The sequence below is a fragment of the Dendrobates tinctorius genome, unplaced genomic scaffold (assembly GCF_039654945.1).
Source record: "Dendrobates tinctorius isolate UK_male_01 unplaced genomic scaffold, ASM3965494v1 ptg000269l, whole genome shotgun sequence".
NCBI lineage: Eukaryota > Metazoa > Chordata > Amphibia > Anura > Dendrobatidae > Dendrobates > Dendrobates tinctorius.
Genome location: NW_027361936.1, coordinates 1 through 20,365, shown reverse-complemented (window position 1 = coordinate 20,365; position 20,365 = coordinate 1). Strand labels below are relative to the sequence as shown.

The following is a 20,365-nucleotide window of genomic DNA, read 5'->3' as shown; positions in this document are numbered from 1 at the left end:
GCTCCCCCACCCAAAAAAGTGAAATTACCTTTTGCTGTAAAAGCAAATAACAAACGAATACAGCTGTATCAAGCTCGGACTGGCCCACCGGAGAACTGGAGGATTCTCCGGTGGGCCCAGGCACTGACACCTGCTGGCATACTAGCCAGCAGCTGCCTAGAGTCAGTGGCTATGGGGCCCCTGAGTTAAGGGAGCCCGCCCTGTGCCAGCATAGCAGCAGCTGGAGACAGGATCCTGTCCCTGCTGCTAAAGCGAAATGAATATTCACTCTTCCCCACGCCCCTATGGGCGTGGAGAGGCGTGAATACCATTTCTCTTTAATAGCGGGCAGCATTAGCTGCAGGCTGCAGCGAACACTGCCCACACGTAGAGCACCACACCACACACACGCACACAAAGCACCGCACCACATACACACACGCAGGCACACAGACACACAGCGCAGTACAGCCCGGCATCCTGCTTCCTGCCCAGCACTTCCTTGTCTGAGACAGCTCAGCTGGATGACGTCATCATCCAGCGTGCTGTCTCAAATAGAAAGTTGCCGTTGAGGAAGAGGCTGCTGGGATGTGCTGCTGCTGAGGGGAGGTGAGCTGTGCTGTGTCTGTGTGCCTGCATTTTTATGTGGTGCGGTGCTTTGTGTGTGAGTGTGTTTGTGTATGTGGTGCGGTGCTTTGTGTATGAGTGTGAGAGAGTGATGCGGTGCTTTGTGTGCGTGTGTAAGAGAGAGGGGTGGTGGGGAAGGACAATGATATTGTGGGGGGAGGAAATGATGGAGGTGATGGGCAATGATGGCGGTGGGGGGAGGCAATGATGGAGGTGATGGGCAATGATGGTAGTGGTGTGAGGCAATAATGATGGTGGCGGAGGTGATGGGCAATGATTGTAGTGGTGTGAGGCAATGATTGTGGTGGGGGAGGCAATGATGGAGGTGATGAAATGGACAATGATGGTGGAGGGGGAGGAGGCAATGATTGAGGTGGTGGAATGGGTAGTGATGGGGAGAATGATAGGGGTGTTGGGGGAGAAAGCAATGATGGAGGTAGTGATGAGGACAATGATGGGGGTGGAGAGGGGCTGCATTATACTTTATGCGGGGGCTGCATTATATTCTGAGGGGGGACTGCATTATTCTCTTGGGACTACATTATATTTTGGGGAGCTACATCATACTGTATGAGGGGGCAGCATTATGCCCTATGAGGGAGCTACAGTACACTCTATGGGGGGCTGCATTATATTCTGTGGTGGGGCTGCATTATACTATATGAGGGGGGCTGCATTATACCCTATGAGGGTGCTACATTATATTCTATGGTGGGGACTGCGTTATATCTTATGAGAGGGTTGCATTATATTTTGTGAGGTGCTGCATTACATTCTATGAGAGGGGGCTGCATTATATTTTATGGGGGGCTACATTATATTCTATGAGGGGGCTACCCCTCTATGATTCTACCTCAACCTCTGCTACATAATTAAGACGTGTACTACCTTATATTATACCCTTATATTAGCGCATTTTACCACACAATTGGTGGTCTTGTATTTATTTCTGTGCAGCTACACAGTGGGCCACAAGAATGATTTTCTCAGGTGGGCCCAAGGTGCTCCAGTCGACGATGAGCTGTATATAGTATAGTAGAAGAAAGAAAGTCATAAAAGTAAATGTAGCATATCAAGCAAAAAATGAAGGAGCTACAGAGCAAAAGAAAATCTTAACATTTGTAGCACAACATAACAGAAAGCTTTTGATGGACCTCTGGTTACCACCCACTCTTCTGCAATCACTTTAAGGAGCAGCAACACCTATAAGCCCGGTAATATTTCTACGCTCTTTTGTGAAGAGGAAAAAGGATTTAATGAACAGGAAATCTACAGCATTTAATCTTTGTGGAGCATCCTGCAATTTGTGAGTGCTTTCTAAAGAAAACTGTGTAAATGAAGTATAATTATTTTTAGAATAGAAGAGTCTGTTATTAGTTGCATAACTGTCATACGCATACTGTAAAGCTCCCTGCAGGAAAAAATAAAGAACCATAAAAGTTACCTGGAGAGATTTTGCAAACGAAAGAATAAAAATTGAGACAGTGATGTGAACTTTTGATTTACAGACTAAAATGGCAAATGTTAAGCACAGGCTGGAGGAGAAAAAAAATCACTTATCTTAGGCTGGATAGCTTGGAAGAAAATTACAGGCAATTAAGAACAATTGAAGAGAAGACAATTAAGAAATGTAATTTAACCCGTTTGATTCCAGCCATTTCTTTGATAAATTAGAGATCAATATGACGGTTGCCAGATCAAATGTGAGAAAAAAACCACTCCAATACACAATACTGGTTGCTGAAGGCTCAAGCAGACAACTATAATATGACTTTGTCTTCGATGGCAGTGCATACGCATACCTGTCAACTGTCCTGATTTTGCCAGGAACTGTCATTTTTTTTTTAAAGATTTTAGCCTTTATTAGAATTATCAGCGCTTAGACATTGTAGTAGAATTAACTGTTTTACTTAGTACATGCAGCAATTATTATCTTCACCATCACAATATGGAGGGTAACAAGCAAAGACTGACAAGTGACAATCTAAAAACTAAGAGGTCATACAATACAATATTAGAGGAACAACTACCAATAACGACAACCTGTAACAGTCAACACAGCACCAACTGCTGCCTGCTCAACACAGTTCCTACATAAGTAACTAATAGGTTTCTGATAAAATCTCAGAATGTTTCAAGTTGCCCAGGGTCAAAAGGGGTAAGGTTTATATCATTTCCACCCAAAAGCAAGCAAGGATCGGTAGATCGGGGCATTCCTGTGAAGGTTTTAAACGTCCCAATTCCCCCCAAACTAATTTTGCTATGTAGGCTGTTAAGCATCTGTCTCGTCTTCAGCTTTGCTCTCCTCCCCTATGCTGTGCTCCTCTTCCGAACTTACAAGTGGCCCAGTGTTCCTCATTGACATAATCTCCCATGATAAGGCCACTTGGACACAACCCTGTGTATGAGCATGAAAAATGTAATATGTTCTGCTGATGTTTATTCACAGTTTGCCACCATCTAGTGTCTTCTGCTGCCATGATCGCCTAAGACTCCTGTGATTTTGACAATTTGAACCTACTGCTCCTTAAGACTTGTTGACTAACTCATCACTTGTTATAAGCATTAAGAACTGATGTTTAGAGATAATTCACTATTCTGTATTCGCCGTTCCAAACTTCTGTGATTTCTAGAAACCCTAAGGCTGTGTGCGAATTTTAAGCGTTTTTGCCGCGATTTTCGGTGCGAAAACGTTTAAAAATCGTGTACAGAACGCCCCCCATGCATTCCTATGACATTCCGCACATGTTGTGCTAAAGCTGTGCTTTTTTCCGCGGCGGAAACGCATCGCGGAAAAAATCGCAGCATGATCATTCTTTTGTGCGGAATCACAAAGAATTGCCGCGATTCCGCACCCATAGGAATGCATGAGAATCGCTTACTTCCCGCATGTGGCTATGCCCACCATGCGGGAAGTTAAGCGTCTCATGTGTGGTTGGTACCCACGGTGTGGAGGAGAGGAGACTGTCCTCCAGGCCCTGGGTACCATACCCCTGTAAAAAAAAAAAAAAAAAAAAAAAAAAAAAAAAATCGGGGTATATTTACCTTCCGACACCCCGCGCTGCATTCCCGGGTCTCTGCGTTCCCAGTAATGCCTTGCGGCAAGGTCCTGTGATGACATGGTCTCGCGTGATCGCTATAGTAACGCGAGACCAACGTCATCACAGGTCTCGCAAGGCATTATTGGGAACGCAGAGGCCCGGGATGGCAGCGCGGGGCGTCGGAAGGTAAATATACCCCGATTTTTTTATTTTTTTATCATTTTTAACATTTTATCTTTTACTATTGATGCTGCATAAGAACTGCTGGTTAACCCTTCGCATACAACCTGATGGCTAAACCTGTCAAACAATTCATTATTACAGGCTGTTCACATTAAGCTATAATCTACTGTGAATTCTACTATCCACACCAGTCCTTTTACTGTATGTGTAGATGTTGAAATGGCCAAACTTGTAAAAATGAGCCTGCCAGCTACAAAATTGCTATTTACGTTCAGATATAGTGGAAATCTGCAGGTAAATAGCACTTTAATCATGTTTGGGAGTGTAAAACTGCATTTGCATGTTCACTGCTGACGTCCTCATGCTTGCTGTGTTTTAAACAGACAGTTCATACACACATCCGTTTTAAAAATGGGAGACTCAGTGCATAACTGGAGAAGTGGGCAGCAACTAACACAGTAGTTTTAACAGGGAAAAATGCAAAGTACTACATCTGGGCAATAAAAATGAAAAGAGCATATACAGAATGGGAGGAATAGGGCTAAGCAACAGCACATGTGAAAAAGACTTGGGTATACTAATAGATCACAGACTGAATATGAGTCAACAGTGTGATGCAGCAGCAAAAAAGGCAAATGCAATTCTAGGATGTATTAACAGAAGCATACAGTCTAGATCACGTGAAGTCATTATTTCCCTCTACTCCTCTTTGGTCAGACCTCATCTGGAATATTGTGTCCAGATTTGGGCACCACATTTTAAAAAAGACATCAACAAACTGGAGCAAGTTCAGAAAAGGGCAACCAGAATGGTGACCGGTCTGCAAACCCTGTCTTATGAGGAAAGGTTGCAGGATTTGGGAATGTTTCGCTTGCAGAAGAGAAGACTGAGAGGAGACTTAATAGCTGTCTACAAATATCTAAAGGGCTGTCACATTGTAGAAGGATCATCTTTATTCTCATTTGCACAAGGAAAGACTAGAAGCAATGGGATGAAACTGAATGGGAGGAGACACAGATTAGATATTAGAAAAAACTTTTTGACAGTTAAGCCGGGGTCACACTAACCGACGCAAAATACGGTCAGTATTTTACATGCGTAATATGGATGAATGGCCCCTAAACAGTGCTCCGTATGTCATCCGTAATCAAGGTGCGGTCGCGTATTTTGCGCATGTAAGCACCCGTATGTAATCCGTATGGCATCCGTATGGCGAGATTTTCTCGCAGGCTTGCAAAATGGACATATAATGGAGCCCTATGACAGGGTTTCTAAACATAAACCAAAGAATAGATATAGACACATAGAATACATATATATGCATTCTATGTGTATATATCTATTCTTTCGTTTCTTTATTAAAACTGTCAGTGTGAGTTTACTGTATCGTGCACTGAATTGCCGGCTTTGCTAAAAGACACCTGGTGCGTATTTCTCGCAAGTCACATGTGTGGTCCGTGTGTAATCCGTATTTTTTGCGCACTCATAGACTTGCATTGGCGTACTACGGCCGTAGTATGCTGACAATCGCAGCATGCTGCGATTGGCACGGACCGTAGAATACGGATGAGAAATATACGGCTGGTGCGAGGGACCCCATAGAGAATCATTGGTCCGTGTGTAATGCGTGCTTTTAGCGCCTCTCACTCGGCCGTATTCCTCGCCAGTGTGACCCCGGCCTTAGAGTGATCAAAGTGGTGAGTTCTCCTTGAATAGAAGTCTTCAAACAGAGGCTGGACAGACATCTGACTGGGATGATTTAGCGAATCCTGCTTTGAGCAGGGGGTTGGACCAGATGGCCCAGGAGGTCCCTTCCAACTCTACAATTCTATGATTCTTATTCTAGCCCATCTTCTAGTTCAGACACAGCCGTTGGCGTGTATGGGGATTCGTTAAACATGGGTGAAAAACGGAAGATATGCTTTTAATTTCAGTTTTTCATCAATGTTTCATCCATTCTTCACTGATCCACTGTTAAGAGTCACTGGATAAATAAAAGTCCAGACAGTCTACCTGCTTCAGGTTTTAAAAACAGATGTGAAAATAAGAAAATGCTAAAGGAATGTAGCCTAAGTGGAAGAGCAGCTGCAGGGAGAAAATGAAGTTTGATTATTCCTGCAGCTGCCTACTTCTAGTCATCAGGGCTGTGCAGAGAGCTGTAACAGTGACTACTCACTACTCCGTAAGAGCACTGTAATCACTGTGAATTTTCTCCCTTTTGCAGTTCTTGCAGTTACACTGTCAAAGATGATTAAAAAGGTATTTATCTGTAGATTATCACTATATCTGAAGCTGAATAGCATGCTTGTAGCTTTCAGGTTCCCTTTAAACCTTTAGAGGGGTGTCAGCCCCGGACCTCTTGACAGGGGGAAGGAGAGGATGGACCCCCGATTCCCCAAGGTAACCAAAGCACCAGAGTTTCCACGTCTGTCCTTACAGGGACAAGAAAAACACTGGTGAGTGTAGGTGGGAGGGGTCTTTTAGTCTCTCATTTCCTGTCCCTCCCAGGCTAAAAACCATCAGCTGAGCTTTCAGCCACTCCAGAAAAGGCGCATCCATAAGATGCACCTATGCTGGCACTTAGCCTTGTTCTTCCCACTTGCCCTGGTGCGGTGGCAAGTGGGTTTATAGTTGGAGGGGTTGATGCCACCTTTGTATTCCCAGGTGACATCAAGCCCAGAGGTTAGTAATGAGGAGGCGTCTATAAGAAGCCCCCATTACTAACCCTATAGTGATATTATAAAAACCACAAACCCAGAATAAATGACACAGACTGCTTTGACAAATTTTCAAATTAAACCATACTGACGTCATCGCCCAGTCCACAGAAATCAATGTCTCCTGTAGCAGAATTAAAATAATAAACGATATTCCTCAACTGTCCGAAGTGAAGAGATAATCCATATTGGTCAATGACCAGAATCATTGTCCCACGACGATCCTGATGACTATGAAAGCCGTGACTGCTCTCAAGGACAGCTGGCTACACACTGACACAGAAAGTAATAGCTCCTGCATTGTGTAGTGTGGAGCTGCGGTGAGAAAGTTTACTGGAGTTCATCAGCTGATGAACCCCGGTGATCTCACTTACGGTAACTCTGCTGCATGAGAGCTTTCAGGTCATCAGCTGATGAACTCCAGTAAACTTTCTCATCACAGCACATTGCAGGAGTGGTTACACGCTCTGTCAGTGTGTCGCCGGCTGCAGCAGTTGCATTAGCTGATGTGACTTGTCTACAAGTGATTTGAATCGTCGTGAAACATTATGTATTATTGTGGATACGTGACAAATTTTTTTTTTATTATTTTTTCTCTTTTCCAGGTGACATGGGCATCGGGAATTAGGCGATGAGTATTTTTTTTATATTTTATAGAAGACAAAGGGCTTCAGGGATTAGGTGCAAGGCGAGTATATAGTGTTTTTTTTATTTTTGTGTCAATATTTCTTTATTTGAACTTTATTTTACTTTGAGCACAGGCACTGGCTGATAACTACACCCATCAACCGCTGCCTGCTCTCGCTGTAATCAGTGACAGCAGGTGTCGATCGATTGGAGTAAGGCCGGGTTCACACACGCGAGAAACACGGCCAAGTCTCGCATGTTAATACCAGACACTCAGGCGTGGAATGTGTGGCTGCATGCTCCGATCCGCGTGCCGGGTATTAACATGTGAGACTCGGCCGTGTTTCTCGCATTTGTGATCGCGGCCTAATCCTGGTGACCAATGGTAAGCTTTTTACCGTGGATCACAGTCACATTTGCCATGTGATGTCACAGATGTCATGCTGACATAGCATGTCCCCACAGCGCTCTGACCGATGGTTAAGATCTTACCGGTGACATTACCGACAATCAGAACTGCTATTTCCGGCGCTCTCACAGAGATGGCAGCATAGGAAACACCCGATATGAAGTCCGTAAAAACTCAGCAAATCTGCAAACATTTTATATCTGTATTTTTGCTGCGTATTTGACTAACTCAGTTGAAGTTAATGGGTGAAAAACGCAGCAATAAAGCACAAAGAAATGACATGCTGCAGATTTAAAAGCAGCACAAATCTGGAGCGGAAAATTACTGATCATGTGCAACAGCACTTCAGGAGTCTCATTGACTTTGCTGGCATAAGGATTCTATAGCAGTTTCCGACCTGTTCCGTGCGGAAAAAAACAATGCAAAAACTCAATGTGCACACAGCCTTAAGGTGAGTACACATGGTGTGGATTGTGCTGCGGATTTGCATGTAAATCCGCAGGTAAAATGACCTGCATTTTGACACCTGGTGAATGGAGCAGGGGTCAAACCACTGCGGAATCCACACAAAGAATTGACATGCTGCAGATTTAAAACTGCAGCAAATCCACGCGGAAAAATCCACAGCATGAGCACAGTGGTTTTTAAATTCCATTGATTTCCATTGTACTGTACATGGCTTGCGGATCTACAGAGGCAAATCCGCACCAGGTGCACATACCCAAAGTGTGAATACAACCCAAGATTAGTTCAGTTTTTTTTTTTTAAGGTGTCCAAAACCTGAGTAAAACCGCTCTACTTTTAGGGAGTGCCCCATCCTGAATCAGTTTTTAGCAGCCTTCTGTTTGGACAGGGCTTAATTTGGAGCAAATGTCATTAGGATCTGCTTCAGAGTATGGATATGCCCACCTGTATTTCCAAACTCTTCAGGAAAAAAATTAGACATTTTCATGGACCGAAGAAACAAATGAACACTAAGAGGTTTCCAAGGTTTTTTTTATTAGGATTTTGGAGAAGATTCCCTCTGACCTCAGTTTATGGATACCTGCAATGCTCACACCAGTCCTGATGAGGGGGCGAGTTGGGGTCTGGCACGCGTTGTGCGCACCTCCATGTCACTGACTGGAGGAAGACGTGAGCGCAAGGACCGCTGCGGCCCGTCATTGAGGAGTCGCCACACCCTGTCCCACCCCAGCGCTGTCTGGAGCCGGGCAAAGGTGAGAACAGCGGTCACATTATAACTCTGCCTCACATCACATTTCTGCAGCTTTTCCCAATAAGTTTTAATGGCTGGACGCCTCGTGTGCACACAGCCTAACAAGCCGTGCTCTCAGGAGCTCGGGGGTGACAGAAAGCCCCCAACACAACAGGAAAAAAGACCCCGGAATAACTGTGCTTATAGGAACTCTATGGCCAAAGTATAGGATAAAGAAATTAGTGCGGGAAACCCACAGACAGAAATAGCAGTTCTGCCATATTGACTAGAGCCGCGTTCTGAATCTGCTGCAGGTCACACTGAGTGCGGTAACAACCGTCCCGCATACACCTCGGTCTCCACTATCCGCGCCGGAGCAGGCGCTGTCCACACCGTGAGGTGAACACCAAACGTGTGTTTCCCGCTCCCCCTCCACTGCGTCACAGCTAACTCCGCCCCTCCGGGTCACGTGACCCAGCCTGCGCCCGCGTGTTCCTGATGTCTGGAGGAAGGCGGCAGAGAGCGGCTGTCAGTCACCTGGTGTGTCCGGAGCTCAGGACACACAGAATGGCGGCGGCCGCCGGCGTGTTCGGTCAGTGCCCGCTGCTCTTGCCGCAGGATCAGCGCGGGAGAGTGTATGACGGCTTCATCACGGCTCAGGTAGCGCACTGTATAGGAAGCTGCTTGTGCGAGGAACATACAGGGGCTGTGACCCCGCCCCCAACTACTGGCCACACCCCTACACCAATAATCAGTGCCCTCCGCATAGCACCCCGATACTCGGTGCCCTCCGCATAGCACCCCGATACTCAGTGCCCTCCGCATAGCGCCCCGATAATCAGTGCCCTCCGCATAGCGCCCCGATAATCAGTGCCCTCCGCATAGCGCCCCGATAATCAGTGCCCTCCGCATAGCGCCCCGATAATCAGTGCCCTCCGCATAGCGCCCCGATAATCAGTGCCCTCCGCATAGCGCCCCGATAATCAGTGCCCTCCGCATAGCGCCCCGATAATCAGTGCCCTCCGCATAGCGCCCCGATAATCAGTGCCCTCCGCATAGCGCCCCGATAATCAGTGCCCTCCGCATAGCGCCCCGATAATCAGTGCCCTCCGCATAGCGCCCCGATAATCAGTGCCCTCCGCATAGCGCCCCGATAATCAGTGCCCTCCGCATAGCGCCCCGATAATCAGTGCCCTCCGCATAGCGCCCCGATAATCAGTGCCCTCCGCATAGCGCCCCGATAATCAGTGCCCTCCGCATAGCGCCCCGATAATCAGTGCCCTCCGCATAGCGCCCCGATACTCAGTGCCCTCCGCATAGCGCCCCGATACTCAGTGCCCTCCGCATAGCGCCCCGATACTCAGTGCCCTCCGCATAGCGCCCCGATACTCAGTGCCCTCCGCATAGCGCCCCGATACTCAGTGCCCTCCGCATAGCGCCCCGATACTCAGTGCCCTCCGCATAGCGCCCCGATAATCAGTGCCCTCCGCATAGCGCCCCGATACTCAGTGCCCTCCGCATAGCGCCCCGATACTCAGTGCCCTCCGCATAGCGCCCCGATACTCAGTGCCCTCCGCATAGCGCCCCGTTACTCAGTGCCCTCCGCATAGCGCCCCGATACTCAGTGCCCTCCGCATAGCGCCCCGATACTCAGTGCCCTCCGCATAGCGCCCCGATACTCAGTGCCCTCCGCATAGCGCCCCGATACTCAGTGCCCTCCGCATAGCGCCCCGATACTCAGTGCCCTCCGCATAGCGCCCCGATACTCAGTGCCCTCCGCATAGCGCCCCGATACTCAGTGCCCTCCGCATAGCGCCCCGATACTCAGTGCCCTCCGCATAGCGCCCCGATACTCAGTGCCCTCCGCATAGCGCCCCGATACTCAGTGCCCTCCGCATAGCGCCCCGATAATCAGTGCCCTCCGCATAGCGCCCCGATAATCAGTGCCCTCCGCATAGCGCCCCGATAATCAGTGCCCTCCGCATAGCGCCCCGATACTCAGTGCCCTCCGCATAGCGCCCCGATACTCAGTGCCCTCCGCATAGCGCCCCGATACTCAGTGCCCTCCGCATAGCGCCCCGATACTCAGTGCCCTCCGCATAGCGCCCCGATACTCAGTGCCCTCCGCATAGCGCCCCGATACTCAGTGCCCTCCGCATAGCGCCCCGATACTCAGTGCCCTCCGCATAGCGCCCCGATACTCAGTGCCCTCCGCATAGCGCCCCGATACTCAGTGCCCTCCGCATAGCGCCCCGATACTCAGTGCCCTCCGCATAGCGCCCCGATACTCAGTGCCCTCCGCATAGCGCCCCGATACTCAGTGCCCTCTGTATAGTTCCTTAATTATCAGCATTCTTTGTAGAGCACCCCAGTAGTTGGTCTCCTTCATATATTAACCCCAATAATCAGTTTCAGTATATATAGCTGTGCAGTTATCACAAATTCCCCTGATGAGGCCATTGTAATTGGGCCAAAACCCCTAGGAAAAAGTTTTTAGGGTTAAGATTAAAGCTTCACTTGGGTACTGCCCTTATTAGGACAGGAGTCCTTCACAGGGGGCATGCCAGGGGCTTATAGGTTCTACATACTGACCTTTCCCCTTCCTGCAGCGCTCTGTTCTATGACCGATTGGTAAAAGATAATGATGAGATCTTCCCAATGCATTCTACGTGGGCACTTTATGTAATATTGTTTTCTGTTTTGGCTGTATGTACAATATGTATTCTGTGTTGTTTTTTGTGCACACCTGGTACCTGCTTAGTATTTTGTAACTAGGTTAATTTTTATGATACTCCTTGCTAGATCTAAATATATATATATACATATATATATATATATATATATATATATATATATATATACATACACACGCACACACATTGGGTGATTACGACTACTGTTGTTCTCTTTTGCGCTTTAACATAAAACTTTTAACAGCTAATTACAGAACTACAACACAGATTTCTTCCAAAGGGTATCATTTTAATCGGCTTTAAAGTGCCATTACAGCCATGCCTGTAGCCAAAAGTCCACAATCCTGCCAACATGTCCTCTTTAATACTGTGGCCATTGAGAATTAACCTAATTGATTGGGGTAGCTCATTCTAGAGAACTGGTGCAGCACAAGAATATTAAGGGCACTATACACTTTTAGGGCAGCCTTGCTAATAAGTCCATAGTGTACAGAGTTGTAACACAGCCGTGTGCATGAGCTTCCCTATCCAGCTGCGGTAAGTGATGCCTCCTGAGTACAAGACCCTTTAAGAGAAAGCAGTTTTTTAACTCGTATGAACCTCAGTGTTTTATTCATCCTTTTGCCATTGTAACTATTAGGCTGGGTTCACACGTAGCGGAACTCTCGCGGAAATTACCGTGAGAATTCCGGAATTCCATTCCACGGGAAAATCGCATTTTAAATTCCCGCGGAAAAGCTAGCATTTTGCAAGCGTAATTAGCTTTCAGAATTGCTAGCGTTTTCCAAGTGATCTGGAGCATCGCTTGGAGAACTGATTGACAGGTTGGTCACACTCATCAAACATAGTGTTTGACTAATGTGACCAACTTTTTACTATTGAGGCCACCTATGCGGCCTCAATAGTAAAAGATAGAATGTAAATAATAATAATAAAAAAAATATATTGTTATTCTCACCTTCCGACGTCCCGCGCAGCCTTCCTGCCTCTCTCCACGCTCCCGGTCCCAGTAATCCTTTGCGACAGTTACCGCGATGATGTCCGTGATCGCGACGTCATCGCGCGAATGACCGTGAGACTTCACGATCCCCCGAGAACGGACATCATCGCTCGCAAAGGCTTACTAGGACCGGGAGCGTGGAGAGAGGCGGGAAGGCTGTGCGGGACGTCAGAAGGTGAGAATAACAATATTTTTTATTTTAAATTCTATTTTTTACAGGGATATGGTACCCAGAGCCCGGAGGACAGTCTCCTCTCCTCTGGACCATGGGTACCATCCGCAAATGTTCTGCTTACTTTTCGCATGGTGTGCACAGTGCATTCCTATGGGTGCGGGATCGCCGCGATTCCACGAAATTAATGAGCATGCTGCGTTTTTTACCGCAAAGCGATTCCGCCGCAGTAAAAACCGCAGCATTAGCACAGCATTGCGGAATCCCATAGCAATGCATGGAATGCTTATTTTTCGCGGCAAAATTGCGCGGTTAAAACCGCCCCGGAAACACGAAAAAAACGCCACATGTGAACTCAGCCTTACACAAAAGTAAGAGGCAGCTCTTTATGGTTGAACACAAAGTGCTGTTCCTCTGAATAGAGCTCCTACATGTGATGCTGGACTGACATCCGCACCTGACGCGGCTGTGATGCATGCACATTTGTAAGCGGTATCATGTTTTGTTCACCTTTTGTACCAGCGCCTACGATAGTTTAGTTACAAGTGGCTTGCTTTTGTTTCTTTTTAGCGTTTCTGTTATTTTATTAGCTTGTTTTTCCCCTTCCAACAGGAAAAGGACTTTCGACTCAGGGTCATTTTGCCAACAGATCTACAACTACAAAATGCCAGGTATGGCACGCAGCATATCGTGGTAAAGTAGTTATACTTTTATGTATAGATATCGATGAAGAGCTACACAAGGCAAGCAAAATGAATAGCCAGTATTAACTTATTTTATATTTCGATATATCGGACTTTTATGAGCTCAGCAATATCAAATGTGTTTTTGTTTTTTTTTTATTTCTTTATTTTTTTTAATGGGTTGAAAGGGGGTGATTAAAACATATAGAGGTTAAAGGCCCCTCACACCTTACTCTGTGTGTTTACCAATTACCACACCAGGATGGATGCAACTAGGATTCGAGAAAGGTCTGAGGCCAAGTAGGTCAACAGTCAAGATTTCAGCACTGAGCATCATTTTTGACTATCCGTTAGCAAACCATCCCCGACCTATTACCAGATTCAGACCCACAATTAGGAAGCCAGTGCCTCTGTGAGATTTAAACCTAGCAATGAATACCACGTGTAAGTCACTTTATGAACCACTGAAGGACATAAGTATCAAAATTCTTTCCTTGAAGACAAGTTTCTTACTATCCATCAGGTTGGCAAAGAGAATATGGGAAATTCAGGCCCTGTTGGTTAGAGATCCTTATCTACCTATTCGCGAAGATCGTATCATACTTAGACTAGACCTAGCGTGTCTTCCAAAACTGGTTTTCAGGGCCAACTTAAATCAGCAGGTTATCCTAGCCTCCTATTGCCGACATCCCAACAACCAGAAGGAATATTTCATTCAGTGGATGTAAGACATTTCTGCTGTATGTGGAGGCTGGATTCAAACATCGACGCAAAAACAAGAAGACTTACATCCGAAATTTCCCTGGCATACACCTCGGAAGGGAAAGCACAGCCAGAAGGTGTTAGATCTCTTTTTACTAGGTCAATCTCTGCTTTGTGACCTGAACGGGCAGGAGTCTTTGTGGACCAGATTTGTAGGGTTGAGGCCTGGTGTAGCCTGAATACCTTTTGTAGACGTTCCAAGATGGAAGTGGCCTGTGGAAGGAAAGTCATTCAGGCAGTAGACCCTCCCTAAGTCCATTCATTTGGTATTTCTCCTGGTGTGCTATCAGGAGTGACATCCTGGAAAGTAGGAATTAGTCCTACCAGTAACTGTATTTCCAGAAGTCCATCATGACCGCACCCTTACATTCCCTCCCTTGAATTTCCTGTACTTATGTGAAGTTAACATTTGTGTAAGAGAATTAAATAAAATGGAGTTGCATCTATCCTGCTGTGGCAACTGGTAAAGGCACCAATGAGGGTGAGGTGGGTGGTTGGGGGAGGTGGGGAGGAGCTTTTAACCTGTAGTGTGTTTCCTGTCACTAGGGGATGAGAGGGACTACCTTCTGGTGTGCTGTCATGGAAATACAATTACCAGTAGAACTAATTTTCTACTTTTTTACTTTTCACTGTATTTGTTAGTCGACTTGAAACTGAAATTATCCGATCCCTTCTGCTATGCAATACCACAATCGCTGTATATAGCAAAAATCACAGTCTCCTATGAGCGCCAGGAACAGGAGTGCCGTCAAGACAGGCGCGCGGATCTTCAATAGACCCCTGGCCATCATGGCAACCCATTGGCGCCCCCGCCCCCCGATCATGTCACGGCAGCGCCAACAGATGCACAGAATGATGCGCCCCCTTGCCGGCGTGCTGTTAATGCTGCTGTCTCAGATTGGCAGCGGAGTTTAACTGGATAACCGCTGCAGGCAGAGCTCTGTTCCACCCGCGGCTGTTGGAGGCAGGTGAGGGTGATTATCACAGCCATAATCTGCCAGCGAATATGCAGACTTGGCTTGTGAGTCCGCATCAAAGTCTGGGAGCCGGCATATGATGAACCTAGTACGTCGTATGTCAGTAAAGGGTTAATGGCCTCTCTGTCGGCCACCGCTTTCCCGTCAGTGCCTACTTCTTACAGCCATTATGATGCTACATGATTACATAGTGTTTCAAGATTGATATCGTTTGCTCAGTATAAAGGCCCCATACACATTAAAATAAAGTAGTTGGAACCCTTCGAGTGGATGTCGATTGTATACATTCGATTTCGGACTATCAATCACATTGTTCTTCTTAGATAAGCAGCCAGAAGACGTGAAAGCTGGTGGTCTTCGCATACAGACATTCGGACTGTACAACCTGGCACCCATAATTTGCTTTCCGGGCTCTTTCACACTGCTGGAGACACGCAAGGGGAGGGATCTCCTAACGTACAGTTCTGGAGGATGGCATTGCATAGGCATACCGTGGCATCATTGGAGTGGAACAGTCCACACTGTCGACCTTACTCCATACAAGACACTCTTTTTGGCCCTGGTGAATGGACATGTCTGTATGAGCTTTCCCATTGCAAATACTGTTAATGGAACGTGAAAAAGAGTAAAAAATGAATGAATGGCAAGTCACTTGATTTTGTTCTAATCTCCACTGAGTGAAGTGCATTACTGTAATATTAAGGAAACACTACAGCTATCCTTCGTGAGGTGTGCCACCGGATGTCGCCGACTCGTCACTGGGACACAGAGATCCTATTACCCCACTTGTTTCCAGGCTGACACTGCTCTGGTTCCCCACCACTCTTATCGGGTGCCAGTATTTAAAGAGGTTGTCCACTACCCTGATTCAGTTCTAGGTTTTGCCATAACTCCTTAAGGATAATGCCCCTAATGACCCCCATATACAGTTTATGCCTTTCTGCTTCACTTCCTGTGTCCCGGCTCTGTTGTCCCAATGATCACTTCCTCTTTAGAATCCTCTGCTCCCTTCTTAATACATTTCCCATCATTCCTTGTGCTGGGCTGTAACTCCTCCCCCAGAATCACACAAAGCATCAGCACCATTTTCTGTACTGGACACTGTAGGAAATGGCCGTAAGGCACAAAGCGCCATTACATTAGCACTGACCATAAAGATTGTTGCCTACTCCACCTCACTGACATGGATGATTGGATGGATGTGGAGACATCTGAAAGCCATACAGCACGGTGTATATACATTACACAGGGTACACAGCAGGGTGTGCACATGTATATGCACCCTGCTGTATACATGCAGGGAGCTGGGTCAGCAGGAAGAGCTGGCAGCATTCACAGAAACAGAGTGAGCTCTGCTGAATGTATCCCGCTCACCCACACGGTAAACTCTGCTCACCCCATCAGAACAGAGGGAGGAATCAGGAGATCTTCAGCTAGAGATTTAGTTAGAGAGCAGGATTTGGCAAAAGAAGGTACAGTGGTCTGCAAAAGTATTCACCCCCTTGGCTTTTTTTGTGCCTATTTTGTTACATTACAATCTGTGTGTAAATATTTTTTAATCCAGTTTGTGTGTGTTACATCAGCACTAAATAGTCTTAAGTTGGTGACTTGAGAAAATTATTGGCATAAATTCAATTTATGTGATCAACTGCCATGTGCATATGTATTCACCTCTTTTGCTACGAAGCCCCCAAAAATTTCTGGTGCAAGCAATTACTTCAATAAGTCACATTCTTAGTGAAAGGAAGTCCACCTGTGTGCAATCTAAGTGTCACATTGTCAGTCAGTATATGCACTTTACCTTTTCTGAAAGGCCACAGAGGCGGCAGCACCACTAACCAACCACCATGAATGATTGGATGGATGGGGAGAGATCTGAACATATTCACATTTTAATAGGAATACAGCAAGGTGTATATACATTGCACAGGGTACTGTGTAATGAAGACCAAGGAGATCTCCAAACAAGTTGAGGACAAAGCTGTTGAGAAGTACAAGTCAGGGTTGGGTTATAAAACAAAAAAAAAAAAATACATAAAAATATCCCAATCTCTGATGATCCCCCTATTATCAAATCCATTATCATCAAATGGAAAGAACATGGTACCACAACAAACCTGCCAAGAGAGTCTCCCACCAAAGCTCTCAGCCCAGGCAAAGAGGGCATTAATCAGAGAGGCAGCACAGAGACCAAAGGTCACCCTGAAGGAGCTGCAGAGTTCCCAACAGAGACTGTAGTATCTGTCCATATGATCACAATAAGCTGTACACTCCATAGAGATGGCCTTTATGGAAGAAGGGGCAGAAAAAAACCTTTACTTCCATTCACAAATTGTAAGGCTCGTTTTGAGTTTGCCAAAAGACATGTGGGAGTCTCGGGTGGAGGAAGGTGCTGTTGTCAGATGAGACCAAAACTGGCCACCAAGTTAAACACTTTCTGGCGCCAAACCAACACCGCGTATGACTCCCACAGTGAAACGTGGTGGCAGCATCATGTGGAGATGTTTTTTTGGCATCAGGTACAGGAAAAGTGGTTCAAGTCTAGGGGAAGATAGATGGTGTAAAATACAGGGATATTCTTGAGGGAAAACCTGTTTCAGTCTGTCAGTGATTTGAGATTGGGACGCAGGTTCACCTTCCAACAAGACAATGACCCAAAGCATACTGCTAAAGCAACACTCGAGTGGTGTAAGAAAAAACGTGTAAATGTTTTAGCATGGCTTAGTTAGAGCCCAGACCTTAATCCAATTGAGAATCTGTGGTCAGGCTTGAAGATTGCTGTTCACCAGAGGAAACCATCTAATTTGAAGGAGCTGGAGCAGTTTTACCTTGAAGAATGGGCAAAAATCCCAGTAGCAAAAAGTGGAAATCTCATTAGACTTATTCAAAGCGGCTTGCAGCTGTAATTGCCACAGAAGGAGGCTCTAGAAAGTACTGACTTTAGAGGGTGAATAGTTATGCACACTGAAGTTTTCAGTTATTTTGTCCTGTTTGTTGTTTGCTTCACAATAAAAAGAAAGCAAAATGTTCACAGTTGTAGGCATCTTCTTTACATAAACTGACGCAATCCCTTTACAAAAAACAGTGAAATTGCAGGTTGTGAGATAGCAAAACAGGAAAAATGCCAAGGGGGTGAAAACTTTTGGAAACCACTATGTTTAGTGAAATCTGATCTGTGGCAGTTAGTTTATATGAAAGGGACGTGTAAAGTAGTGGCCAGCCCCTTTAATGTATAGGCAGAACATGCACAGTAAAGTCCCCCAATCGCCAACCATTTCAGTACCGTCTTACTGTTCTGTAACTAACCAGATTTTCGGCTTCTCGGCAGGTTAGAATGCAGTTGGCAGTTAAAGAAAGTGCTGCAGGGATATCGGCACATCGTGAAGCAGGTACATGACCGCTGTATGGATATTGACATTCTGTGCTAAAGGCCCCAGTACACGTTAGATAAAAGTAGGACAAACTGGGAACATCATGACTCTCCCCGGACGGATATTGTTGGGTGATGAGGTATCGGGTGGTGTGAATTTAATTGCTAGATGATTTTGCTGTGTATGCTGATAAATTGCAGCAGGAACTAACTCCGCTCTCCCCATAGAAAACACCTGAGCGCTCGGCCGAATGCTGATGTGTACGGGGAGTTGGGAGAAACGGCTGTGCGCTGAAACATCGTTTGTCCGATAGCTGTATAAGGGAGGGTCAGGGCCGTCGAGTGCATTGTATAACTTAACACTTGTCAGGTTTAGTAGGTTCCTGCATGATATCTGAATTTATTACAAGTTGATGAAGTTTTATGTGAAAACCTTTATTTCTAGTTTAAACTGTGGCTGAAAGGAGGACACAAACTTGTCACATAGAAGACTGACTTCAGAACGACGCGGATGCTGGAAAGTTTCATCTATCCATTTCCTTATGTCTCTTTTCAGCTCTCTTTTAAGTTGATCTTTGTTACGGCGTGTCAGCGGCCTCTTCACATTCTCTGTTCCTTTTAATGTCTCCATCTGGGGAGTAGACGTTTGTGTCACTTTTTACTGACCTTTCTTCATGCGCCCAAAAAAGTATCTTCTAATTATACATTCGCACACATAGAAGGATTCCACTCTAAACCTAAGAGTAATTTTCATTTCAGACAACTTTCACATGGTCTGACGACACATCAAAAGTTTTGATGGGTGCACAGTGTCCCACACAGAAACACTAAGCTGAGCATTGGGCCCTTTTAAATGTCAGGGCACCCTAAGGGTACAGCCAAAAATAACAAGCAGATTGGTCGTAAATCACTTATTGCATCGCTCCTCTATATCTATCTGGTTTTTGCAGGCAGCACAGCATTAGGCCTGTTTTGAAAAAAAAAGTTTTTAGGTTACAAGATAATTAAACATAGTATGTATGGCTGTACCCTAACCCCAATTGGCTATTCAATAAATAATTGTGGCATCAACACATGCCATGGTATGAACCGTCTTTCCCATAACAGAGGCTTAATCTGATATTTTGAGCTCTTTGGGTCCTAATGTGAAACTACAAGGTGGGCCATTTATATGGATACACCTAAATAGAATGGGAATGGTTGGTGACATCAACTCCCTGTTTGTGGCACATTGGTATATGGGAGGGGGGGAAAACATTTCAAGACTGGTGGTGACCATAGCGGCTATTTTGAGTCGGCCATTTTGGATCCAACTTTATAAATGGCCCACCCAGGTGTATCCGTAGAAATGGCCCACCCTGTATAGAGACTCTGTCCTCGTACTAATGCAAAGCCCTATGTATTCCATTCTCCAAGATCCTATCCCCATATGTAGTAAGTGTAATAATAATAATATTAGCAAATACCTCCAATTAGTAATGTAGTATAGTTTTTCTGATTTGCTATGTCTCTTTCCTCACCTGCAGGCATGGTTAGGACCACTGATATAGTGGACAGGTAGTTAGCTAGTTGATAATGAAACTTTCCAGCTTCTGTGTCTTTCTTTTTTTGTGTCCTTATGTGGAACTGTAGAGACTCTCGGTGTACTAATGCACAGCCCTATGTATTAAAGTTAAAGGGGTATTCCCGTCTGTGATATTTAGTAGGTATAATAATATTAGCAAATACCTCCAATTAGAAATGGAGCATATATATTTTTTTATTTGCTATGTCTCTTTCCTCGTGCAGGCATTGATTGATCAAAAAGTCATTGCAGGACTTTAGGCCTGTTTCACATTTCCGTTTTTTGACGTCAGTCAAAATCCGTCACTTTTCTAAAAAAACGGATCCGCCCCTTTTTTGGCGGATCCGTTTTTTTCCCCCCATAGAC

At 45.7% G+C, this 20,365-nt stretch overlaps 1 protein-coding gene across 2 annotated transcripts; it reads left to right on the top strand.

Annotated features, from left to right (window-relative positions):
- The first annotated feature begins 8,357 nt into the window (after positions 1-8,357).
- On the top strand, positions 8,358-20,312 carry LOC141069595 (E3 ubiquitin-protein ligase FANCL-like). 2 transcript variants are annotated; one of them, XM_073559298.1, is made up of 3 exons: positions 8,358-8,800; positions 13,256-13,314; positions 18,394-20,312. In XM_073559298.1, the coding sequence occupies exons 1-3, from the start codon at positions 8,621-8,623 to the stop codon at positions 18,491-18,493; spliced, it is 339 nt and encodes a 112-aa protein (XP_073415399.1). In that variant the 5' UTR covers positions 8,358-8,620; the 3' UTR covers positions 18,494-20,312. The 2 variants fall into 2 exon arrangements, with proteins under 2 accessions (XP_073415399.1, XP_073415400.1); XM_073559299.1 differs by lacking the exon at positions 8,358-8,800 and adding an exon at positions 9,237-9,438 and having other exon boundaries at positions 18,394-20,297.
- Positions 20,313-20,365: the final 53 nt, after the last annotated feature.